The 27131-nt window shown below is 38.7% G+C and overlaps 1 protein-coding gene across 3 annotated transcripts in view; it reads left to right on the forward strand.

Annotated features, from left to right (window-relative positions):
- Positions 1 to 219: 219 nt before the first annotated feature.
- MPPED2 (metallophosphoesterase domain containing 2) overlaps positions 220 to 27131 on the forward strand; it is a 150103-nt gene continuing 123191 nt past the window's right edge. Inside the window, exons 1-2 of one of the 3 annotated variants that reach the window (XM_026664782.2) lie at positions 220 to 630; positions 7068 to 7311. In XM_026664782.2, coding sequence (XP_026520567.1) covers positions 7184 to 7311 — 128 coding nt within the window. In that variant the 5' untranslated portion in view covers positions 220 to 630; positions 7068 to 7183. Of the gene's footprint in view, positions 631 to 2176; positions 2494 to 7067; positions 7312 to 27131 lie in introns of those variants that run through there. The other 2 variants (XM_026664783.2, XM_026664784.2) reach the window with 2 other exon arrangements.

The raw sequence follows: 27131 nt of genomic DNA on the forward strand, positions 1-27131 counted from the left end.
TCAGGAAGGGCAAAAGATTCGCCGCGGTTCGGCGAGGGATGCTGCTCTGCTTTTTTTTTTTTTTTTGGGCTGTGAGTGTGGCTGGGGCGGGGGGGCAGCGAAGTAAGATTCAACGGCAGCAGGGAGGAGCTGGCTGTGTGTGTATGTGTGTGTGTAGTGTGCGCGCGTTGGCCGCCCTGTTTCCTGGTGCTCTGCTCCCTGACCCCAGTGGCAGTCCTTACTCATTGCACTGTTTTCTTCCTTCTTCGCTTTTTTTCTCTCTCTCTCCCTCTCTGTCTCTCTCTCTCCCTTCTCTCTTTCCTTCTCGTTCCCCAGTTCAAGAGGTCGGACTGCTCTCATTTTTCTCACCCCCCTTTTTCTCTTCTCTTCTTTTTCTTCCCTCCTTCCTTTCCTGCCTCTCTTTCGTTTCCCCACACCCACCCCCGGGCTCCTTTCGGGTCGAAGGTTCTGCCCTGCCTTACACCAGCCGCCCACCTATGCCAAGGTCTCCCTGGCTCTTTCGCTCTCTTGTAACCAGCGGCTTCACGGCAGCGTCGCCCCCTCCCCTCATGGATCGGCTCCTTCCCCAGCACTGAAGGCATCCTTAGGAATACACCTCCACCTCCAGGAAAATAAAAAGAGGCAGAGAAGGTAAATCGTCCGCCCCGTTCAGAGAGGAAGGGGGAAAGAGGACTCCAAAGGAAGAAGGGAGAGGAGAATTACTAATAACAAACACAAAGCGCTGGGTTAGAGGTGCCTTGTCATGTACAAGGAGATCAGAGAGGGCAACCACCGCGAAACAATAATCAGACTCAAAACCGGCTGCTTATTTGCCATTCGCTTCTGGGTAGAACTGGGGGTTTAAAAGGGGGTTTGGAAAAGGAAAGCTAATTTGCTGATCTGCGTGAGGGTCGGTTTCTTTTGCTTCCTCCTCCTTCTTCTTCTTCCTCCTCCTTTCCCACCCTGGCTTGCAATGCCCCCATCTCTCCTCCTCCTCTTCTTCTTCTCCACCTCCTGCCCCCCTCCCTGATTCGGCGTTCATTTCTTGTCGTTGCGGAGTGGGGTGGGTGGGTGGGTGGGTGTCTCGGGAGGCGGTTTGGGAATAGATTTGGCAGAGGAGATTAATTTTGCTCGCTGTTTACTAGCAAGTCTCGGGTGATCGGGGTTACAATGTTAGAGCACGACCGGGGGAGGGTAGGCCAAAAGGGAGCATTGTGCTGTGCAAGGCTGCCGGAGAAAGCGAGGCGAAAACGGTAGATCGAGGGAGTGAAATGCAAAGTATAGTTAGCCTAAAAAAACTGAAACGTGTGGCTGGCGGGAGAGAAGGACGGCGCCGGGAGGGGCGGGGGGAGAAATCGTTTGTTCTTGCCGTATTTCCTCGCTTTCCAAGAGGCTTTTTTCTTTTTCACCTCTTTCTCCCCACCTCCCCAATTTCCATAGGGGAAAAATGATTCCTGGGGGAAAGCTGGGCAAAAAATAAAATTAAATTAAAAAAAAGTACTGAGTGCAAATGTGGTTTTTTTTTTTAAACTATAGCTGGAGTTTTCCACGTTTCTTTCACATTCAAGACAGCTACATTTCCTGCCTCTTTCTCTCCTCACACCCCCGCCCCACAACCCCTTCGCTGCTTTTCCAAAAAATGCTTTGAAATCTATGGTCCCCCGAGGCCTAAGCGCCCTTGGAAACCTTTGCATTTTATTGGGATGTATTCGCCTCCCTGTTTGCATGCTGTTCATCGCGATTGTTATATTTTTGTTTACCTTCCTTGCTCTAGGATTATGTCATGCCCCCCCCCCCGCCCGGCATCCTCAACCCGACCTCCTGAAAGTGTCGTAGCGTCTTGAGAAATAGGGAGTTGGAGCGATCGGCTTGTATTGGCGAGGAGCGGGGAGTAGATTTTTTTTTGGTCATTGCAGAGATCTGAATAGGGGGGAAAATATGAAAACTTTAAGCGCGCGCGCGCCCAAAGCCATACTTAGGCAGTAGCCTGCAAAAGGGGTTTCGAGAAAGGGGAATGACATCCACCCCACCCTCCCCAAAAAAAGGTCAATAGAGGGGTTGAAAAACGTGCATCTTACTGCTGGGAGTATGCTTGTTATGGGTTAGCAGTGACTTGATCAGGGTTATCGTGCCAGCTTGAAAGGAAGGGAAGAATCAGGTTGGGATGAATGACGTTGGGAAGAGAGGGGGGAGCGATAGAAAAGGCAGGATGGTGCGCAGTCAAAGCTATTGGCCGCTGATTGTGATCAATCATTCCGAGCCCTGGCAAGAGGGAATGGGAGAGGGAGAGACGAACCAGCCCCAAATACCCTGCAAGGATTCAGAGGAGTGCAGCCACCTATCCGAGAAAGAAAAGGGGAGAAAGTCCACCCAGCGCTGCTTAGATGGGCATGGAGTGACGGCCACCAAGAGGTAGTGCGTGCAACCTGGGACGTCTTCCTTGGTCATAGTCCCTTTCAGCTAAAGGGTCTGGAGGAAAATGCATCTTTGCAACAGAGGGAGAGGCTTGACACTGTAAGGGTTTCTTTTCTAAAGGGTCCCCAAGTGTTGCGGGGTGCATGAGGGAGTACCGGAGGGATGGGTTTTGATGAAGGGAAAACTGGCTTGGTCTCTTTGAAAGGCCGGATGTGTGGGATAATATTTTTCTGCTTAACTGTTGCTTTGATGGAACTCATGATCCCTTCCTCCGCCAGTGACAGTTTACCTAGCATTGGGAATACAGTATTCCTAATGCTGGTTCTGATCTGTTGGTATTGCACAAGATTGTAGTGAGAGTGTAAAGTTGCGGAGGGGCCAGATGGGAAGTTGAAAAGATATCGGGCTAGTAGTAGCTGACCACTTCTCTATCTTATTAAGAAAACTTCATAGATGTGTCTCTGTGAGTGTCTTTGTGAGTCTCAGAGGCAAAGTTGGACTGGAGTCTTCTTTGCTTTTTCACATATACACAAACACACAGATTTAATCCACACTCCTTACACTGACAAAGAAATAGCTTTCCACTGAGAATGAGGCTTGTTTCTGAGTAAACATGTATTGATATGCATATTGTCTATTTGCTGCTTTATTTTGTATCATATTGGAGATAATGCAAGCCTGTAAAAGTGGTCTAATGTGGGTATTCTTTCCTCTTATCTCAAATATTTCAGGATTTCTCTGGTTAGTGCTAGTTAAAAGTAAAGGTAAACTAACACTCCCAGTTGATGAATTAAATGATGGATTTCTCTTTTCACTCCCCATGTTATGGATGTTTTTTTTCCTCTCAGCAAATAATGGCTTTGAGTATTATTTTTAATTTTCTATTTTGCCACTGGTTAAAAATGCAATCCTTCACAATGCTCTGTGTTTTGAGACAAAATTGCAGTGTAAATGTTATCAGTGTCCTGCTTTTATAGACTTCAAATTGAAGCAGTGAATTCATTTGAACTGGTGGTGTTTTTCCATCATGTCAACTTTATTCTTGTAGGGATGTCTATCATCATTTTGGGGTTCTTTCCTGAATTCTATAATCTTGCATGAGATAATCCAGGGTTATTGAGTTTTTGGTTATATTAGCTCCTGCATTAAAATGAATGCCAAGGTCAAATCTATTCCAAAGTATATGTCCTTAAGGGAATGATTGTTCTAAGGAGAAGAAAAGAATTATATTGTTAAAACAAATCCTTATGGGAGGCTAATACCAGCATGTATAATAAAAGTTTTGAAGTAGTTGACTTTGCCTTATATTTTCTTCAAAGAGTTATTCATTAAAGATCACAGTCATTCTCTTTAATATGAGAGTTGTTTTGCACTAGAAAGACATTAAAATACAATTAATAAAAATTGTTTCTTTTGATACAAAATAATATTTCTGAGTTTGATATTTACTGATGGACATTTAAAAAGCTGTATTTTTCTTCTGTTCAATAGAATGTGAACATAAATGAAATATTTCACTTCTTAACAATTCAGAAGTGAAGTTCAAGATTTTCTTCATGTGTATCAGTATTCTTAAGCTGTAACATTTTCCCCATTATAATTGAAAGTTACATAGAAAATAAATGCAATTGAATTAAGACCTTAAATTCTCTTCAGTGAGTTTTTTTATAATATGTAACATTAATTCTGTCAGTTAATAAAAATACAATGGCATCTATTTTTTAAAGGGCAGAAAAAGTATGGGATTGTATTTCATTAATGTTGTCTTTTATCCAACAGAATCTGCTTTGTGTGAGGAAAAAAATTGCTCTTCCATTTCAATATTACTGCCTAATGTACTTCAAGACTAAAATTCTCACAATACAAAGTGTATTTTTCCCTCTGAGCTCTCAGGGCTAACATTCTTTTTTAATGACAGTCATTTCTCTAACGGGAAGATGTTTTCATTTGTATTTACTTTTCAGTGCAGTGCAATTATGTAGCTCCACACTGCACACTGCCTTCATAGTTAGTATCTCAAAAGAGAATTACAGTCTTCACTATAGAACTGCAATTGGAAGCAGGTGTTGTATTTTACTGTTATGCAAAATAACAGTAAAATATAATTGTGGTGGAAATTAAGGAAACAGCTGCAAAGTTGGTATGGAGGTTCCTTCATTATAATTTGTAGACAGTTATCTTGCACGAATAACTGGGCAACTGTTTTATGTACTGAATTTTATATACGCATACGTACATATATATCCCATATATATATGGGAGATTCCTTAACCTGGTTACCTTATGAAATCTTATGTAGGCCTGAGGTTATATAACAATAAAAGGGAAATGCCCATCGTAAGGCATCTGTCATTTAGAAATTTGTTTCTTAAATTTTGTGCTGAAGTAGATTTTAAATTTCATTGTATGCTCTTATACATTTAATTTTCAACAGTATTTGAATTCAAAGGTAGCATCATTGTAGGAAAAGAGCCTCACAGTATACAATGTGAGACTTTCTGGCTATTCCTAACTCTAATCAGTTATAGAAAAGGTATATTTCAAGTTTGGAATAGTATAGGGCTCCAAATGTTATGTATTTTGGAGTTACTGAAAATGGTCAGATATTTTTTTAAAAAAATATTTTTATCCTACCGTAGAAGTTTTCATACTCCTTCCTACAACATTTTTAAAAGTAGTTTTTGGTAATAAGGTAATGAGTTTTTTTTCCAATTGCTAGATTTAGAATCAGAAATATTATATTTATGCTTAATGGTAGGCTTTTAAAGTAACTTGGTCCAGTAACCAAAATTGGAAGCAGTGTAATATTTTCTGGTAGCAGTGGGCAGGGAAAAAAATCTGAAGAAAATGGATTGACAGATAAATACGTATGTATTAGGAGTAGAAGTAGGTGTGCAAAAATGCATTATTACAAGGTATTTGAATGCCCAAATTTATATACCTTTGAGTGGGAAATATTATTTTTAATGAAAATGGTTTGGTAAAAATTGGGATAGAAGATACTGTTTGCATCATGTAATTCAAATTGACCTGAACAAATATATACAGGATAAAGAAGTTATATAGGTAAAGTAAGCAAATAGAAATGTATGACATAGTTTAATCAATTTAAGATAAAATGGCTCATAGTAATAAATTACAGTTTTAAACTAGAGTGTACAGTTGTAAGTTTTAGCATGCAATGGAAATGTGTTAGAGGAACAAAACTTTAGGTGATAACTAAATTTAGCACATGAGTATTAAGTACTTTTCATTTTGCATGTAATGATTAAAAAGTAGGCAGCTCCAGTAGGATGATAAAATAGTAGAGAGAAGTTCTTCTACCTTATACTCCCTGGATCATTTCAATTGTCATAATTCACCAATCATAGCCAAGTTAAGTTCAAAGCACCTGGAAGGCAACAGATGGATGGAAGCTGCCCTTAGAACATATTCATTGCCTTGACAGATGTATGGATCGTACCAAAGTCCATCTGCTTGTGCAATCTGTTTCTAAAACTGGTCTAGGTACTTCTGTAAACTTGCAAGTGGTATATAATGGGAATGGCCATCCTTGCTTGTTTTCCCTCAGTCTGGTATTGAAGAGCATATTACTTCTAAATATAGATATTGTGTTTAATTTAAATCACTTATAAATTGAAGGATCTTATTTAACCTTTTGTAGCCATTTAGTCACCACATCTTAGTGTTTACCTACCACATAATTCTTACCTTTTGGACTCCTTTCCAGCGCTCTTTCTGGAAAATTTGTGCTTTTAATCTTTTTTCAAATTATAATTTTCTAAATCTTTGTTACATTTATCATGAGATTGATTTTGAAAATCAGAAAGTTATATTATCATTATCTTTTCCTTGTAACAAGTGCTATATCTTGGTCTTTTTATTTGCCCATTTTTTTAATTGCCCCATTTCCAGCTCTATGGCAACTTATGAAATGGAGTCACTGAATCTGATAAATAGCTATAATTGTATTTGTGAAATATGGCACATGATTCTGACAATACATTATTAAAACATCAGTGAGAAATGTAAGAGAAATTCAAAACGAAGAGTATAATTACGTTTGTTTGTTTTACAGTACTATAATGTAAGATAACTTACTCATAATGGTATGTTTTGACATTTGCCAAAATAAAACTATATTTGAAAAATATAGAAAGGAGGAAAAAGAGGAATAGATGACAACTGTTGAATTACAAGATACTTGTATGCTGAAACTTTTTTTAAAAGTGTGGCTTTTATTAGAACTGATAGATTTAAATATACAAGGAACATGGTTTTTAAATTCAATATAAAAATACTTTAACAACATTTTATTAGGATTAATAGGACATGCAAGCAAATATTGCAGCTTGGCATATGAACCAGCAAACCAGCTCTGTTCTAAGATACTCTATTCGATTTCCCTTCCTTCCTAGTTTTCCATTATGTTCTGGTCAGTCTGCAGAACATGATCACAACAAGCAAATATAATCTTTCCCAAAGATTGTACTTTTGAATGCCTACTGATAACTTTCTTCTTGGTTGTGAACAGTTTTGATTTTGCTTACATATTTGGAAATTGAGTTTGCTATGAGTATATATGCTGATTTGATACAAGAAAGATGCATCAAGGAACATAATGTTTTTAGATGGAATTTCAAAATGATAAATATCTCCATATTGTTGTCCAGAATTCTGCAGAGTTCATGAGGACATCTTTGGCTTCTGACATTGGCTGAAACACAATGCTCATTCCTGTCTTTTGCTCTGGAAAGTTGTAACTCGCTCATGTCTATAAAGAGGAAGCATGGCACATGGAATTCCTTCACAAGGCAAAGTGTCCATTTCTGTGGATGAATACAGCTCAAATCCAACCCAGGCATTCACACACTACAATATTAACCAAAGCCGATTCCAGCCTCCACACGTACACATGTAAGTACAGTTGAGCCATTCATGTTGTCAATCACTGTGTAACCATCTTTACTTATATCAGGAGATTGTAAAAAATCACATCTATCCTGCATTAATTATCCAATTTATCTGCTGTATGTTTGTAGTGGAGATGTGGATATTTCTAACATATTTTTCATTCATTTTTCAGGATTTTAATTCAGAATAGTTAACTAGGCTAATCTAAACAGTTCTAACACAATGACTTAACCATCATATAAGCATTAAAAAACAGAAATAAGTGGACTTTAAAAATCACTTGGCAATTTTATAGCATTTAGCAGGATTATGCCTCCAGGCATTTTTCCAAGGATAAAGATTAACATTTATTTATTTATTTGTTTGTTTATTTATTTATTTATTAAAAATGGAGCTGATTGAAATATTGGCTATTGTATTGTGTGAACTGCAATGAAGTTGTTTCCAACCCCAAGAATAGGATGTAGAAATTTTGCAATTATTGCTGCCCTCTGCTATAAATAAGTCAATCAAAAATGTCCAAAATGGGTTGCATAGTATATCAGATTCAAAGAGCTCCAGATGTCAGAGACTTGGTAAAACTCGAGCGCAATTTTGTATGTTAGCTGCAGGCCTTGTAACCGACTTGTAGCTTTATTGATTTCACTGGAACTTGCCAGAGGGACATATTTTGTGTAAATGTGAACACCCTTCCCCCTCTCTTCCCACTCAGCTGCGAAATAGGCCTAATTGGGACTAATTGTCTCCTGATCACTGAATCCTTTGTCCTCCTTCTTGTAAGGGAAACGTGTGCCGCATGCTGCATTCTTCTGTCAAGAAAGACAAAGGATTCCAAGAGGGCTGAACTATTAATCCCAAGAAATACAAATACTGTATTAAAATAATGTTTATGTCCCAGACTTAAACCAACAAAGGTAGAGGAAAAGATCTTTAGCTTAGTTTGCTTCAGTTTTGGTATTGTGGTTTCTTACAGCAGAAGGACTTAATACAGACCAAATGCTGTTTCGTCTATATCTTTAAGTGTGTGTATGTATTGCATGTCCATGCTCCATAAACACACACCATTTTAAAAACTAAGTAAAGTCTTAAATTCCAGATTTCCTTCCCATTGTTTAGTGAATTGTGATCTTTATCAGGCTTTTTTTTTTTTTTTTTGCTAAGCTTTCCCCCCCTCTGGTCTAATGGATAGGTTAAATTATAAAACAAAGGGGCACCTCTTGACCTCACAGTGACCCAAAGCGAATGGGGTATTTCATTCATTGTGTGGATAATAGCTTTTGCATAGTGAGAATGCTGAAGCATGTTGCTACTTTGAACTCTACTTGGGAGGAGGTATAAAATACCTGATAAGATGTTCTCCATTGAAGGATCTTCTCTTGCACTGAGGGTGGTATGCAAGCCTTTGAGATATGCAGAGCTCCTCAGTAAATGGAAAGCTAGTCTATTTTCATCAATACAAAAAGAAAGGGTCATTGCCAATGCAAATATTTTAATCCCTTTAAATTACAGTTGCCTTTTCATGGACTAGTTTAAAAAAGGCTTTGGGCATGATGTAAAAAAGCATGTGGCCAGTTTGTACCTTAGAAGTTTAGTGGGTAAACTCTGAATTTTAGAAGCATTTTTGAAATAGGTGTAGTGGGTGTTTGAGGGAATGCAATTCAAGAGAAAAAAAATAGCCAGCTCTGCCTTCACATTTTTCTTTCCGCATGATTTAATAGGTTGCAATGAGAAAAAATTCCAAGTGTTATTTTAACAAATTACTTTTACCTGATCCGTTGAATTGAAATGAGCTACATTTGTTGCACATATTGAACCTGATAGTTCAATATGTCGTGTAGTTCATTTGTATTGTAGAGATTTTACAGGAGCTTTGAGTTTTCTTTGAAGCTATGGAAAATACAGAATGTTGAAATCCAGTTTTCCTTTTAAAAATAGGATGTTATTATTCTATGGAAGTGGAATCAGATTTTTCTCTACAATTAGTTGCAAAATAAAAATAAAAATAACATTTGTTTCTAGAAATTAATGGCTACATTGATGTATCTAAGTGCAACATTTTACAGGGATAGATTTTTGTTTATTTCTTGATCAGGTTAATTAAAGAAATCTGCTGAAATCCAGAAAAGGTGTGCGGCTTGTTCCAGATTTGTTCAGTGAATTCCATGAAGTTGCTTAAGAAATAATAATTGAGCAAGACAAAATGTAAGATGATTTCTGGCAGAATTAAAAGATATAATGTTTATGATTGTTGGAGAAGGCTCTGTATATTTTTTGTTTCTTTGTACGTGCTTATTTTTGCTTAAGGGACTTTAATTCGGAGGTGTGCATCAGTGGTGGGATTCAAATTTTTTTACTACTGGTTCTGTGGGCATGACATATTTGGTGGGTGTGGCTTGGGGTTACGTGACTGGGTGGGCGTGGCTTGGTGGCCATGTGACGGGTGGTCATATGACGGGTGGTCATGTGACTGTGTGGACATGGTTTGGTGGTCACATGACTGGCTGCATGGCTTGGTGATCATGTGACTGGGTGGGTGTGGCCAATTCAATGTCACTCATGTCAAGGGGTGCCTCACCTGGCCCCTCCCCTCCCAGCCATTCCTTGTCACACCCAGCCTCAACATATCTATAGTTCTGTAAAAATGTTGTTCACCTTTTTTTGACTTTATTATCTATGTACTATAGATGTACTTTCATGGACCACTGAAAGGAGGAAATGGCTCACATTCTTTGCCCAAGAGGGTGATAGGCAACAGGCTTTTAGGGGGCTTCCAGAAAGAGGGGGGACAATGTATTTTCCCAAGCACCAGAAGGCAAACAATATATTTTCCAAAGCACCAGAAGGGTGGAAACTGAACAGAGAGAAGCAACCTAAAAGTAAGGAGAAACTTCCTGACAGTGAGAACAATTAACCAGTGGAACTGCTTGTCACCAGAAGTTCTGGGTGCTCCAACACTGGAGGTTTTCAAGAAGAGACTGGACAGCCATTTCTCTGAAGGTCCCTTCCCCCCAAGGTCCCTTCTAAGTGTTATTCTGTTATTCTAACACCTTTCCCGGGACATCTACTCAGATTTTGGCATCCTCAGAGTTTTCCTGCCTGAGCAGGGGATTGGACTAGAAGACTTCCATAGTCCCTTTCAACTCTGTTAAACGCACCTATATTTATGCTCTGGACTATTGACATGTAAACCCTGAAAAATACCTGGGCAAAAGAAAGGCAGTAAAATCATCCTAGGTGTAGGGACAGTGCAAAATATTAATATATGATAAATAATGGAACAATTAAAAATAATAGCAGAGTTTTATCTCTCCCCCCTTCCTTCTTCTTCTTCTTTTTTCTCTCTTTCTTTCTCCCTTTCCTCTTTCTCTCTTTCATTCCCTTCCTCTCCCTTCCGCTTTCTTTCTTTCTTTCTTTCTTTCTTTCTTTCTTTCTTTCTTTCTTTCTTTCTTTCTTTCTTTCTTTCTTTCTTTCTTTCTTTCTTTCTTTCTTTCTTTCTTTCTTTCTTTCTTTCTTTCTGTCTTTCTGTCTTTCTCTCTCTCTCTCTCTCTCTCCCTTCCTCTTTCTTGCTCTTTCTTCCTATTTTTTCTTTATCTTTCTTTTTTCCTCTTTTTTTCTTTTTCTCCCTCTTTCTTTCTTGCTCTTTCTTCCTATCTTGCTCTTTCATTCTTGCCCTTCCTCCCCCACATTCCTTTCTTCCTTTCCTTCCTTATCTCTATCTCACACACACACCTTTTCTGGGAAGATCTTATTGGGCGAACTCCAGAGCAGCAAGCGGCAGGACAATGAAGAAAGCAGCAGCATCAGAACACCCCTTTCGAAGCACATAGGTGGTGGCAGTGGTGGGTGGGCGGGCATGGGGCAGCCATGGGAAGCCCCAGGAATTCCTGGCTTCCCTTTTGGGGCACAACAGTGGCGGCGGCGGGGGCAGTGGTGGCGGCAGTGCGGTTATGGGAAGCAGCCACAGGAGTTCGCTATCTCCGCGCTGCTGGGGCGGAGAGGGGTGTGAACATGCCCCGAAAAGGAGGGAGAAAGTGAATGGCTTTCCATTCACTTTCTCCGTGCTGCTAGGGCTGAGAGGGGCATAGACACGCCCCGAAAGGGAAGGAGAAAGTGAACGGCTTTCCATTCACTTTCTCTGTGCTGCTGGGGCTGAGAGGGGCGTGGATGTGCCCCGAAAGGGAGGCCAGGAACTCCTGGGGCTGCTTCCCATAGCCGCACTGCCTCCACTGCTGCCACTCCCCTGCCGTCTGGATTGGCCCCAAAATGGCGCCCCACCTTGGCCTCCTCCTGCCCGGAAAGGTCCTGGAGGTGGGGTGGAGGCACAGAAAGGCCCCAGGCAGTGGAGGAGAGGCCTGGAAAGGCCCCGGGCAGTGGGGGGGGCTGGAAAGGCCCCGGGTGGTGGGGGGAGGCCCAGAAAGGCCCCAGGTGGTGGTGGGAGAGGCCCAGAAAGGCCCTGGGTGATGGCCAAGGGCCTAGAGCGACTCACAGGCTTACCTATGAGCAGGCAGGTCAGGACTGCTCAGTTGGGGCACAGGCACCATTTGGGGAAGTCAGGTTAGGCAAGCCATGAGGGCCCAGCATGCCACATAGGAAGGGAGGAGTGTTTGGGTGGGGTGAGTGGCAGGGATGGGTGAGCTGCACGCGCGAGCGGGCATTGAGTAGGTGGGGCAACTGATTGACTGGTGACCAGGGAACCAGTTCAGGGGTGTGGCCAGCCAGAAGTTATTACTGGTTCTGTGACCCACACCTAATTACCGCTATCGGTTATCCAGAACCGGTGCGAACCGGTTGAATACCACCTCTGGTGTGCATACAGAAGTGTGTGGCTGTGCTTTGTTACATCTAAGGATAGAGCTGCAGGAACATGGAACTTTGATTTCATTTTTGTTGCAAGATTTCTTTTGATGGCATTCTATTGCCATGTTTACAGAGGTGCACAACTGAAACTCCAAAAGATGGAAAGCAAGCATAAATTAACACACATACCTATTTTTTTCTACTTACAATAATTTCTTCCCTAAGCTGTACAGGTAGTCTTTCATTTACTACCACAGTTGAGCCCAAAATTTCTGTTGTTAAGTGAGACATTTGTTAAGTGAGTTTTGTCCCATTTTACGACCTTTTCTGCCCCACTTAACCAGCATACTGGTTAAGTTAGTAACATGATTGTTAAGTTAATCTGGCTTCCTCATTGACTTTGCTTGTCAGAAGATTGCCAAAGGTGACCAGGACACTGCAACCGTCATAAATGTGAGTCAATTGTTAAGCATCTGAATGTAAATCACATGACCACGGGGATGCTGCAATGCTCATAAGTGTGAAAAATGGTTATAAGACATTTTTCCAGTGCCATTGTAATGTTGGAAGAATTATCCTTCTGAGTTCAATTCCAAGTGGGGAAAAAGACACTGGAAACATGGAAGCTGTTTGGGAAGATGGTTTAATGGTGGACAGGACCATATGGCTTGGAGCCCCAAAGAAGGAAGGGCTGAGATGCTGAAGGTGCCTGGGTTTTGTACCCTCTGTTGGGATTTGAATTTGAGCTAGGATTCTGATTGGTTGTCAGACTCCCATGGGGCCATGCAGGGGCAACTCTGTAGGCTGTCCTGAATGGTTGAGCCTTGGTTGAGCCTTGCTGGGTGATGATGTAACGAAAGGGCTTTGGGCAATTCCTATAGCTCTACCTGGAGATCTTTGTTATGTAAAATAGGCTGGTCTAGGCCAGAGTAATGGCCCATTAGCAAAGGTGGGGAGGGCTGAATTTCTGCTTCTGAGTGTCTACTCTTTTTAGGGGAAATATTCTGCCTTTTTAATATTTCCTAGGATATTTCATAGTAACTTTGAACAGCCACTAATCAAACTGTTGCAAGTTGAGGACTATCTGTATTAGCCTATAAAATAAAAAAATAATCCTGAATTTAATATAAAAAAATCAAATTTTGCAGTGTTGCAAAATGTTCAGAGATGCTTCCTTATTCACAATAAAGACACTATTGGACTGAAAAAGGCTGTTGTTGGTTCTCAGCTATCTCTCTGTTCTTCCCCTGTCTGTTTCTTAGTTAATTCCATAAATTATAAATGGGTAGCCCTTGACCTGTGACTACAATGGAACCCAAAATTTCCATTGCTGAGCAAAACAATTGAGTTTTGCCCCACTTTACAACCTTTCTTGCCACAGTTTTTAAGCAAATCACTGCTGTTGTTAAGTAACTAACATGGTTGTTGTGATTCTGAATTCCCCTTTGACTTTGCTTGCAAAAGGGGATCACATGACCAGAGGATGTGGCAACCAGTCTAAATATATTCTAGTTGCCAAGTGTTCAAATTCTTATGCTTCCACAGTCATAAATGTGAAAAACTGTCATAAGTCACTTTTTCAGTGTTATAACTTGGAACACTCAGTAAACAAATGGTTGGTAAGTCGAGGACTACTTGTATGAATTTTAACTTACATTGTAAAACTTAACAATTTTAACTTACATTAACTTACATTTAACTTATATCTTCTTGTTAGCTGGATATTTATTCAGTTATTTACAAAATTTGTACCCTACGTGTCCAGTGTTAAAATATATAAAATTAATTCAAAACATCAGATAATTGTTTCTGCAGAAAAATACTTGTTCGCTATGGGCTAGTTTTCTGTAGTTTTGATTAAGTATTTATTAATCAAATGTATAGTTATAATGGAGAAAGGACTAGATTTCATAGAGACACATATTATTCTTGAGGAAGCTGATTAAAATTGGGGCCCATGAAACATATTGTACCCTATCAAGTTTATTACAGACTCCTTTGTTTGCTGAGACTGTAAACGCTAATAGTTTGCCAATTAATCAAAACTATGTACTGCTGTGTTGTAATGATGAGGCATTCAAGTTGTTTGATCATGAACAACTGAATTATGATGATGATCTTTATTGGAGTATAGTCTTGCATTTATATGCATTTTTAGTTATCCTCCATCATTGGTTAACTTTGGTTACTGCTTAACTTTCGTTACTGTTTAGTACAGTAATCCATACAATTAATTATCTCTAGTTAAAGTCTAACATATGTTTACTTCCCCTCTCTAATCCTCCTTTAGATTAGTGACTTTGTTTACCTGAGTTGTATTTGCTTGGAAACATTCTTTATCTGAGGTTTGCCATCCGAGATTGGAACATTCCTGCAATTACAACTCTACATATCCTCGTTTTTTATTTTAAATGGAAGATTCAAAGATTTATGAATGTATCACAATTGTAGAGGATTAAGAGAGGGGGAAGCGGGATGAAACAATGCGAATAAATTTGGAATACGTTGAATAAAACAACAGGTTGCAATTAGTACAATAATAATAATTATAGCATAAAAGAAAAACTGTCTGAGCCAAGACCAATCAGGGAGCCAATTGGTTAGCCACTCAAAAGGTGAGTAATGAGCATGGATATTATTTTGAATGTATGATTGTAAATTGGCAAGCTCATCCTCAATAGTTTTATTCAAAGAATGAAAATGCACAGCACATCCACGGCGTCCAACTAACGTACAGAACCCTCCCTGACAGGCTAAAAGATAGTCTATGGCAAAACGCTGCTGTAAGACATCTTGATTTAAGTCTTCTATTTCATGCTGCAAATCACGAATAATAGCAGCGGTAGCATTGATGGATTTTTCAAGTGTGCAGGTGAGACCAAGAATAGATCGTCTGTTTTCTTGAGCAATTATGCCAGGATAAGAGCCTAGAGTAAGGACTCCTGTAACGGCCCCTGCCAATGCATGGCCAAATGTAGAACCAGAAGACAATTGTGTGTCAATAATGACTTCATCATTACATGTGGGCCCCAGAGAGGAACGCCGCTGTCGAGTTGATGGGAGTGTACCTATTTGAACAGGTAGAGTAAAATAACCTATAGTTGCACATTGATAATTCTGAGGATGAACATTAGTAGCATATTTATCAAAAGAACCACATATTAGGATCCTTAAGCTGCCAACCAGCGCATATCGATCCTGTATTAGATTGATCAGAGGCATTAAAATTAGGAAAATTGTCAGGATACATATCAGGAGTTATATTAATTCCATGCAAAGAAGAATTAAAGGTACCTGACAACCAATAGTAGTCAGAACAATAACGATAATTCCCTAGCTTTTTTAATATGTGCTGATCATCATCATAATCAGACCAATTATGAAGCCAAGTGTGTTTAGCGTGACAACAGAAACACAGATCCCTTGTAAATTGACTAACTTTCAAGTAATTCAATTGCATAGGTGGTGTAGAAAATAGCTAGGAGTGTGAAATAGGTTGTAGTTGTGAGACAATAAATGTAGAAGACATGATCAAGTTAGGGGTAAAAGAAATTTGACCAAATACCATTGGGGGCTCATAGTATAAAGTAATATTTGTGCCATGGGTCATAAACATGTATTGGGCATGACGAACCCACAAATTAGGGTTAAGACGAACCACAGAAGTGTCATTTTGAGCAGAAACACCATTAACCATAAACAAGAAAATACCAAGTAAAATGGTAACAGAGTTAGCAGTAATAATAGCAAAAACAGCAGCAACCAGATTTTCAGGAGTCTGAGGTAATGAGGCCTGTTGCAGTTGTTGTTGAGCTTGATATGTAGTAGATTTAACCTGGCCCCAAGTGATGGGTTGTGGGCGCGTCGACCTTGGAAGACGGACTTCCGTGTTCAGATGAAGATTGAAATCCGGAATCGGGTTGTGAAGGCCCTGATGCCATGCCATGATACGGATGAACACAGCGCGCTGGAACCCACACTGCTTGTCGAGTAGAAGGATCTTCCACGGCGGCGTAACCGTGACCCCAGGTGATCAGCGGTGTAGGGCCTTTCCAGGTTGGATCTGGAGCTTGGCAATACTTTACCAAAGGCCTTGCTAAAGATTCAGTAGTTCGAAAATGCAAATTAACAGGTGAGTCTGCAAGAGAATCTAAAAAGGTTAAATAATTCCAAGTATATAATGCTACAGCAATGAGGTTTTGAATCTTTCACAGATGGTAAGGGCCAGACTCAGTTTGTAATTGTTTCTGAAGCAATGCCTTAAAAGTACGATGAGCTCGCTCAACTATAGCTTGACCCTGAGAGTTGTAAGGAATTCCGTGCACTAAAGTAATATTCCATTTCTGACAAAAGGTTTGAAATTCCTTACTAATATAAGTGGGGCCATTGTCAGTTTTAAACTGAGAAGGCCGACCCATTACAGCAAAAGAGGATAGGCAAAGAGAAATAATATCTGAAGTACGTTCATGTTTTGAAGCAGTAACCCAAAGGAAGTGTGAATGAGTGTCAATAGATGTATGAAGATAACAGTATGGCTTAAAGGTTGAAAACTGAGTTACATCCATTTGCCAAATTTGATTAGCTTGGGTTTCTTGTGGGTTGACACCCACTGGAAAGGGAACTGCCAGTTGCTGACAAACTGGACAAACACGGACAATATCCCAGGCTTGAGATAATGAAATTTTAAATTGCTTTGCAAGCGATTTGGCATTTTGATGAAAATAAGAATGACTAGCGACAGGATCAGCAAACAAAAATGCAATATCCTTTAAGGATTCATCTGCCTTCTGATTTCCTTCAGTCAAGGCATTAGTAAAGGGAGTATGACTTCGAATGTGTTCTACCTACAAAGAATACAAGCGAGTTTCCAAACTATTCTTTAAAGATAAAAACAAGGATAACAAATTCTTATCCAAAGAGAGAGCACAATAAGAAAAGGGAAGAGATTGCATAGCTAAATACACATATTGAGTATCAACGATCAAGTTAATAGGTTGGTCATTGAACAATCGTAAAGCCAAAATCACAGCAGCCAGCTCAGCACCTTGAGCTGAAGTCTGCATGGCAGTAAATTTAGAATACCATTGTTGTTGAATCTGCCAGACAACCACACCCCTTGTAGGTGATCCATCAGTAAAGACTGTAAGAGCTTTAGAAATAGGATTTCGCACAAAAATGGAAGAAAAGGTCAGATTTAAAGTAGTAGTAACCACTATTCTAGGATCCTTGGGTAAAGAATGCAACAAGTTTCCCACATATTGAGAAAAGGCTATCTGATATGATTCTGAAATCATCATCAAATGTTCATGTTCAGCTTTTGTACGAGTGAAAGCTATGCTAATGAGATCCTGTCCTGTAGGATGTAAGGCTCGTTTACGACCTTTAATAATCAAATCCTCTAATGCTGATTGATAAGGATAAATGTTTCTAGGTGACAAATTAATCCATTCATGAATGTTGACCGCTTGGGGGGACGCATTAGAATAAAGACATCCCGTGGGTAAGGGTGTAGTGGGAAGAATAGCTAAGCAAAGTCCTATTGTTAAGGATGTTATCCTGTCCACATATCGATGCTTAAACTTATTCAATATTTCTTGAAGGCATGTTCTTTGAGGATCAGTTAATACAACTAGATCTCCTGGTGATTGTGCTCCCTTCAAAGACTGAAATAAGGGCAACATATCACCAGTTGTAATGTAGAAGAATGGGTGTGCCCAATTAATAATGGCAAGTAATTTTTGCCATTGTACTAATGTATATGATTTCTGTACTTGTAATTCAGGAAGAATTGGAATGGAGGAATTGTGCAACATTCTATGTTTTCCATTTTTCTTTTTTCTTTTAACAAAAACAGGAGTATTCCAAGGACTAGTAGAAGGTTCTATATGACCAGCAGCCAATTGTTCTTGAACCAATTGTTGTAAAGCAGCGAGTTTTTCCTTTGATAATGGCCATTGTTCCACCCAAACCGGCGTAGAACAGAGCCATTTAAGAGGAAGAGCCATCATCAAGAATCAAATGGGCATTAAGAAGAGAAAGGATATCACGGCCCCAAATATTAGTATGAATATCTAGAATGTATGGTTGTAGGAAAAAGGACTTACCAGCAGATGTTGTAACATTAATTTCTTGAACACTCTGCCAAGCAGCTGTAGAACCTCCTATTCCCCACAATGAAGAAACTGTCGTTTTTGGCCACTGTACTGGCCACTGTAAAGAGGAGATGACAGTAACATCGGCTCCAGTATCCAATAACCCTTGAAATGGTTGTTTATTAAGGAAGAGCGTTACCAAAGGACGAGAGGAGTTCAGCTGATGAAGTAAGCCTACAGATAAAGAAGTTGATCCAAATCCTGCATCCCCACAATTACCTATACCAGGAGATGGATTTTCATATGGAAGAAGAAGCAATTGAGCAACAGAAGAATTACAAGGAAGAACTTGAGGAAGATTCACCCAAATCTGAATCATGAGGATACCAGTGTAATCTGAATCTATTACTCCAGGCACAACAAAACAGCCCTTTTTGTGTGCAGAAGAACGAGGCAAAATCAAGCCAACTAATCCCAAAGGAAGAGGACCTTTAAATTGAGATGGAACTATTTTAACTTCCATGGGAAATTTAAACTCAATTTCCTCTTGAGTGATTAAATCGACCCCAGCGCTACCGGCTGTGGCTGGGGAGGAGTGAGAGAGACTGCTAGAGGAGTCAGAGTGATGGGAAAGGCACGCTTTGGATTCTGGGTGGGTGCCACACCCATTGGCAAGTTTCCTGACCGAAACCGACATTGATTGGCCCAATGAAATCCCTTTTTACAAATAGGGCACTTCTTAGAAGGATGATTCTGAGGCATAGAAGGTGTAGAACGACAGTCCTTCTGAAAGTGGCCAGGCTAACATATGTTTACATATGTTTAACATATGTTTACTTCCCCTCTCTAATCCTCCTTTGGATTAGTGACTTTGTTTACCTGAGTTGTATTTGCTTGGAAACATTCTTTATCTGAGGTTTGCCATCCGAGATTGGAACATTCCTGCAATTACAACTCTACACTGCTGGATGACAGTATACATCTTTAAATTGTATTTGCAGTTCTAGATCAATTATTTTAATTCAGTCTAACCTGTCTCATAGGCTTGTGGTGAAGTTGTTAGAGAGAAAGATTAAAGTAAAGGGCAATAAACATCCATTTAGTTTATTCAAACAGGAAGCATTTTCCTGTGCAGATAAATTCAGGTAAATTTTAGGAAAATATATAATAAAAAGAGCACATAAAAACACATACAATATAGCTTCTGGAATGTTTTTTTCCTCCAGTTCCTTACCTGCAGTAGCAATAGAAGTATTGGTATATTTTTTTGCAACAAAAGTGTATGTGTCTTTCTGTTCCTTTTTATTTTTTATGCGTGCTTGTGTATAAGTGGGAAAGGTAGTGTGAGCTGCTTATATTTTATTCTGAATTATATGCCCAGGTTGAAGAGAACATAGAAAGGAATAGTCAGCAACTTTCTAGCTATTATCAATATACCTTTCACAGGAATTCAAAGGAATTACAGTATGTTTTCTGGAATATTTTTCTAGCCTGATCTGTTCATTTTCAAAGTTGGCCTTTCTTTTGTTAACGTCTACCACGACAAATTTGGTCCCTTTAATGTTTAGTTTTGAGTCAGTTAACTATGTTGAATGACAGTCAAGAGTTTCAAGCACCTTTACATACATTTCTTTTCAGTATTTCATTAGCTTGGAAAAATAAGAATGATAATAGACAATGCACTTTGATTAGAAATTCTTGTATCTCATGTAAAAAAAATCCTTTCTCTAGGACAAAGAAATGCAGATAATGCAATTGAACTTTAAGGGTATTTCTTTCTGTAAATATGCTTGTTCTGTGCTGACAATTCTAGAATAATTTGTGTCTGATGAGACATGCAGTTTAAAAGGGCGCTTACCTATTTCTTCTGTAAAGACATTTCCCGTTGCTTTTCTTTTATGATGAATAATTTTGTAAAGATAATACAAAATAGAAATCAACTACTATGGATTTCTTCTTGTTATACATGTATAATATGTGGATTTGGCATTGATAGAGCAGTGAAAATAACTTTGTAAATAACCAAAAACACATGTGACATTAATTCTCATATGATTAAATGGTAAAAATAATCATAGCAACCTACTGTTCACTGATCATATTGTAGCTATAATCGCCAAGCCTGAGAAACTCCTGCAATAATTTTGTTAATCTCTAGTGACTGAGGTTATAATTGGCGAAGATGATGAAGCAAAAGTCATTCTGAAATTAGAAGTTCAATTTGACTTATTAGAAGTAAATTGCTACTACCACTCTTTTTTACCATTTGACAGTACAATATAAGGAATAAATAGTCATTCATATAAGAAAAATGAACTTCTGCAATTGCTTAAAAATGTTTCATGAAAATATTGTTCAACTTAGTAGACTAATAAAATTGTTTCATTTAATAAGTTTAAATTTGTATACTATTTAGTTATTTATGGGGTATTTTGGTCTCTACTCTTTACAATATAATCTGTTAAGAAAGATCTGTTTTATGTGCAGTGAGAACTCAGTATATATAATATTATTGTCTATGTCAGCTGTCAAACTCCGATGCGTCACATGCGGCTACAGCCACGCCCGGTTTAGCAAAGGGGAAAAAACTCCTGATATGTCACGTGACGCTATCATGATGACATGAGTTTGACACCCCTGGTCTATATGAAGAATATTATAGTTTGTGTCAATTGAGTTAAAAGTAATTTGTTTCTTCTTGCACATTTGCACTTTTTGAGATTGCAGTAATTAGTGAAGTGGAATGGACTGATTTGTTGTGTACCATACTACACTTTTATTTATTTTTGCAGGCTTACCATATTGTATACAGTAATTGAATAAGATTTGCCCAGAAGGGAAAAACATCATATTGCTGCCCAAAATCTGTGTGAGCATAATTTGTATAGATTTTGATTAAGTTTTTAATTTTTGTTAGCTATTTTTTTCTACTATGTTTTAATCTTCATACATGGTATGCAGTGAAGTAGTTAGGATTGTGGTCTTTTTTTCAGCAACAGCTGCTAATGGCAACAGTTCAGGCCTTCCAACAAAATTAGACTTTTTAATTCTGTTAAATTGTTGTTAAGTGAATCGCTGCAATTGTTAAGTTAGTAACGTGGTTGTTAAGTTATTATCTGGCTTTCCCATTGAGTTTGCTTGTCAGAATAAAACCCACAAAAGGGGATCCCATGATCTTTCAACCATCATAGATATGAACCAGTTGCTTGGCATCCAAATTTGGATCATATGACCATGGAGATGCTGCAATGGTCATAAGTGTGAAAAGTGGCCATGTCATTTTTTTCCAGTACCATTGTAACGTTGAATGGTCACCAAACAAGTTCCAAGTTGAGGACTACCTGTTTAAAAATGCTGGTATATTATTATTTGTGGATGAGGAAAAGTTGTATATCTCAACAGTGTTGTCTGCTGTAATATCAGGGATAACATTGCAATACAGCCCATCTTGGTGACATTTTTTGGTGTATAATACAATACTGGCCATAATGGTGTTTTCAGAAGGCTTGTTGGTGGATAGTATTTTGCCCCCAAAAGTTGAATTATCAAACAACTGTCAAATTACAAATGTTTTTAAAATAGGTGTGAATAGACCATATATTCTTAATCTGTGGCCCTTAAGTAGGAGATCAACTTGATTGGGGTTTTCTGAGCAAATGCTTGATTGTGACATTAGATCAGTTTAGATATTATACAAATAGACTTTTCCCCCCAGTTTTTTAAAATTTCCTGGTCTTTCAGTGGTGTGCCTATCATTAACTGTAATCAAGTTGATCCTTGCAATTGGTCACCATCTTCTCATTTCTTTGAAATCTTTCAACATTGTAGATATCTCAGAGGGACCAGAAACTTTGTGCAATGTACCCAAAACATGATAATTGAGCTTGATCATTTATGATGCAAATGTGAACTCTGGGTTGATTTGTTCTATGATTTGTTTGTTGTTGCTTTTTCTTGTATATCCACAGTATTCTCAGGAGTTAACATGAAATGCATCAATCCTCTTTCTATCCTGCTCTTTCTAAATATAGTTTCCATTTGCACAGAGCATCACAGGCAAGACTATTGCCTGCATGATTATAGCCCTTTTATAAATAGTCACAATATGAGTATTTTTATAAGGTCTTCAAGGCCTTCATTGCTACACTACTGAGTGCTAGCCTGTAATGTATTTATTGATTATCGTTATTGTTAATAGACAATATTAAAAGGAGAAACTATTCACTACTTCAGTAAACCTTTTATCAATTCTAAGGCTAATGAATGTCCTGTTCTTGTTTTGGTCTCCTTCATCTTTAATCACAATCCCACTTTTCATTGTGCTTCTTGATTTTTATTAGTAGAGGTTGCATATGGTTTGCATACAGTGTTGGTTATTCATGTTTGTTACTCCAGTGTGAAAGCCTTGCTCATCTTCCTATCAGAGCTCTTTCAATATATATATATTTTGTATATAAAAGGAATATATAAAGAAAGAACATAGTGCCTTGTCTCAATCCTATAAAGCAGGGATCCCCCAAATTGTGGGCTGCTGGCCCACTACCGGGCCATGTCCTATTTGCAACCAGCCCATGTGAGTGGTGTAACAAATAAAGATGTGCACTTGCCCCTCACACAAAACCATCCCCTCTTCTCCTCCCCCCCTCATGCTGGACCACCAATGTGGAAAGATTGGGGAATGCTGCTATATTGATCTAGGCTACTTCATTTTACTGTATCCTGGCTTCTTGTCCTGTGTAGAAATTTTTCACGGGAACAATGAGATATTTTGAAAGTCTCATATTTCTAAGGTTACTGTGTAGCTTGACATGTTTAAGTCAATCAAAAACCTTTCTATAATCAGTAAAACACATTGCAGGTAATCCTTGACTTAATGACTATTCGTTTAATGATCTGTCCTCAAAGTTATGACTGTTGCATCACCCCCCAAAGTCTTGTGATCACAATTTAGGCACTTGGCAATCAACTTGTATTTACAGTGATTGCAGAGTTTAGTGGTCATATGATCACAATTTGTGACCTTCCCAGCTGGCTTCCAACAAGCAAAATCAATTGGGGAAGCCAGATTCACTTAATGACCATATGATTCACATAACAACTGTGATTATTCACTTAATGACCACAGTACAAATGGCAATAAAATTGGGTCCATTCAAGTGATGGTTCACTTAAAGACTGCATTCCTTAGCGACCAAAATTCCAATCCCAATGTGGTCATAAGTTATTGACTACTTGTATAACCATATAAATTTAACCTCTTTAGGCTCCTCAGTTAATGTTTTAGAATGTAAAAGGATCCTGAGACCAAAATACTTAAAAGCCACTTTTGTGAGGTATTTTGGATGTTGACATCCCAGTTGTGCAGAATTTCAGTACATATAGTCAATGAGTTACAACCACAATTGAGTCCAAAATTTCCATCGCTAAGCAAGATAATTGTTAAGTAAGCCATTTTACGATCTTTCATGAAACGGTTGTTACTGTAGCTGTTCATTTAGAAACACAGTTGTTAAGTGAATCTGGCTTCCTCATTAATTTTGCGTATCAGAAGGTCACAAAAGTGATAACATGATCCTGGGACACTGCAACCATCATAAATCTATGCCAATTGCCAAATGTCCAAATTTTGATCACATGGCCATACTGCAACAATCGTAAGTGTGAAAAGGGGCCACTTTTTCCAGTGCTGTTGTATGTTTGGTCACTAAACAAATCGTTATAAGATGAGGCTGTTTTGTATACACTTTCCATCTTTCTTTGATCTTATTTGAATCAGTTACTATCTGCCCACTGGTGTACTCAGGTATACCAATTTGAGATTGGAACTCTTCTTCTGAGTTAAGAGTCTTAGGAAGATTTGGTTTCCGTGTCTCTTCCAATTACCTTTATGAGTGTTTTCGTAATACATCTTTTAAACAAAGTTCCTTCTTCAGATCATTGTCTTTCATGGTGTTAGCCTCTCTTGGCAATTTCCACTGCTTGTTCATCCAGCTTACTTTCTTCTGTTTCTTGGTCTTTGGGCAGTTGTTCTTTACACATTTATCCTTAAAAAGGTCTTTGATTTCATTCCACAGTTTCTCTGGTTCCCTATTGAAAAGGCTCATTACCAAAAAAATAATTCCTGATCTTTTTCCCTCTTCCCATTTCCCTTAAAAATGGCAGCTATATGCTCAAGATCATATTATAGAAATGTGTTGGCTTTCTTCCTCAGTTTCAGCTTAATTGGGAATCCACACATGAGTTGTTCATTATCTGTCTCACCATCAGCTCTTGGCCACATCTTTGCTTTATAATTAAATTCTCTTCTATCTTCTTGTATAAATAATATAGTTTGATTTCTGTGTATTCCATACATCTATACAGGTATCGTTGTGTTTTGGGGGCTGGACAAGGAAGATTTCCAATCGGTCCTCAAAGCTGCAGCTAGTGCAGGCTATGGTCGTGATTTGTGTGATGTGGTCATGATTTGGCAACTGGCTTGCAATTAAAATGTTACAGTGTCCATGTGGTTTCCATTTGTAATCTTTCCTGCCAACTACTGATGAGTAAATTCATTGGGGAAGCAGGCAAGCGGTTGCAAGTAACTTCTGCTGCTTTTTCACCTATCCACAGTGCACTCCTGCAACACCCACCCACCCATAGTTCAAAGCACCTGCCCATGGTATACACACAAACACACATCTGTACTTGTTAGCACTAGTCCATAGTGCTGCGTATACTCTAGTGCACCTTTGGTACCCATGATCCATAGCACCCACTTGCAGTTATTGATACTAAAGTGACCATCTACTCCAGCATCATTCTATATCACTGATGGGTGATGCAATGCCTATTTTTTTTTATTACACTCCCAGCCGACTTGCTGATCTCTCCTAGGAACATTGCTTTCCCCATCACAATGAGGCAGATTCTCAGTGCTTGAGAGAATTCTATGTGGTAGCTGTGTAGATTTGTTCCTTTTCTTCTTATGTTTTCTCAGTGGCTGTCCCCTTTTTTTTTTATATAAAATCTAAAATTTTTGAAATGTCTCTCAACTTTTTAAATTTTTTTTACTCTGCTTGTGTTGATGTCCTTTGTCAGTTGCTTTTATTGTAATGTTAGAATTCTTTCAAGAATGTATGAGCACAGCTGAATTTATTTTCAGCGAAATATGGAATTAATGTGTACCATTTGAAAGATTATTATTTAATTAAGGGAAATATTATTAGCGTTTGATAAAATAAAGATTGAACTTCTAAGATGCCTAGCAAATTTGGTAGCCTGCAATATACAAGTTTTTATTTTAACAGACAGCTAATAATATAAAGCAAGAGTTCAGGTTTCTAATGGTTGTTTGGATTTGTTTTTAGATTATTTTATTCTGCTATTATATTTTTTATAATAACTGAAGGAGATGAACATATCTAATATTCCTTCTCCTATTTTACCTACAACAACAACCTTGTAAAGAGGGTTGGACTGAGGGACAATGATTAAACTAAAGTTACCCAGCTAAAGGGATGCGGTGGCTCAGTAGCTAAGATGCTGAGCTTGTTGATCAGAAGGTTGGCAGTTCAGCGGTTCAAATCCCTAGTGCCGCATAATGGAGTGAGCTCCCATTACTTGTCCCAGCTTCTGCCAGCCTAGCAGTTTGAAAGCACGTAAAAAATGCAAGTAAAAAAAATAGGGACCACTTTGGTGGGAAGGTAATAGCGCTTCCATGTGCCTCTGGTGGTTAGTCATGCCAGCCACATGACCATGGAGACATCTTCAACTTAGAAATGGAGATGAGCACCGCCCCAGAGCCAGAAGTTATTAGCACATGATTAACCTTTACCTTTACCCAGCTAACTTTCACACCTGTGGTAGGATTAGAATTCACAGTCTTCTGGTTTGTAGTTGGTTGCCTTCACAAGGTAGATATATATATTGCTTAAAATCATATGTGGTGGCAGCATACAGGTTAGAATGTGAACTTCTACCCACAGCCAGAAGTTCAATCCTGACTGGCTCGACTCAGCCTTCTTTCTTTCCAAGGTCAGTAAAATTAGGACCCAAAGCACGGTTGAGCAGAATATAAATCTTAAGTGCTATTGTTATTACTATGTATGATGAAGTCTATCAGATCATTGATTTGTCAGGACATGGTAACTTCCTTTGACTTCAAAGAGAAACACCAGGTGTGAATTACCTATATTGTTGCATTACTTCACTTTAATATGATTAATATTAACTAGAGATTTCACATAATGCAAAATGCAGAATAAATGTCTTATGTAATATCATGTATATTATTAACTATGATTATTAGCGTTATCTAGTGTGCCAATGTGGTACATATTTCTGAACAGATGGTACAGTCAAGAAAACTGATTTTGAAGGTTACTGTTTGTTTGCCAACATGACATTCAGTTTTTTCAGAACTCCCAGAAACCTCAGGCTGGTGGGTAAAGCATCCTGCCCATGCAAGTATCATTATCATCACCATCACCATCACCATCATTATCATCAATTTTTTGTGTAACAGAAAGCCAAATACTGCATCTCAGCAGCTCTAGCATTCTTTATTTTCTTATAAGGTTCCAGAAGTTGCCTTAAAAAGAGGATAAAAGAGGATGGAAGGGTAGCATTGCAGAAGCTTAGTTTGCAGCCAGTGAAAATAAAGTTGTTAATGTATACCAGTGATGGCAAACCTTTCAGGATTGATGCGTCAAAAATTTGGAAAATGCCCAACTTGACTCTGCTGTGTTGTGTTGTTTATGCGCACGCACACACACGCACACGCACGCACACACACACAAACAAAAGAGAAAGAATTCTCTATCTGCCCCCTTCCTCTGTTCCCTGTTCAATAGCACTTGGCAGCAGTGCCAAGGCTGGGCCTGAAGCAAAGGCTTAAGCTTTGACTTAAGCCCTAGCTCCATCCCTGCCACTCAGAAAGACTGCCTTGTTCTG

The sequence above is a fragment of the Notechis scutatus genome, chromosome 1, assembly GCF_049901735.1.
Source record: "Notechis scutatus isolate UNSWTSFEM ecotype Mainland chromosome 1, rNotScu1.2, whole genome shotgun sequence".
NCBI classification, from domain to species: domain Eukaryota; kingdom Metazoa; phylum Chordata; class Lepidosauria; order Squamata; family Elapidae; genus Notechis; species Notechis scutatus.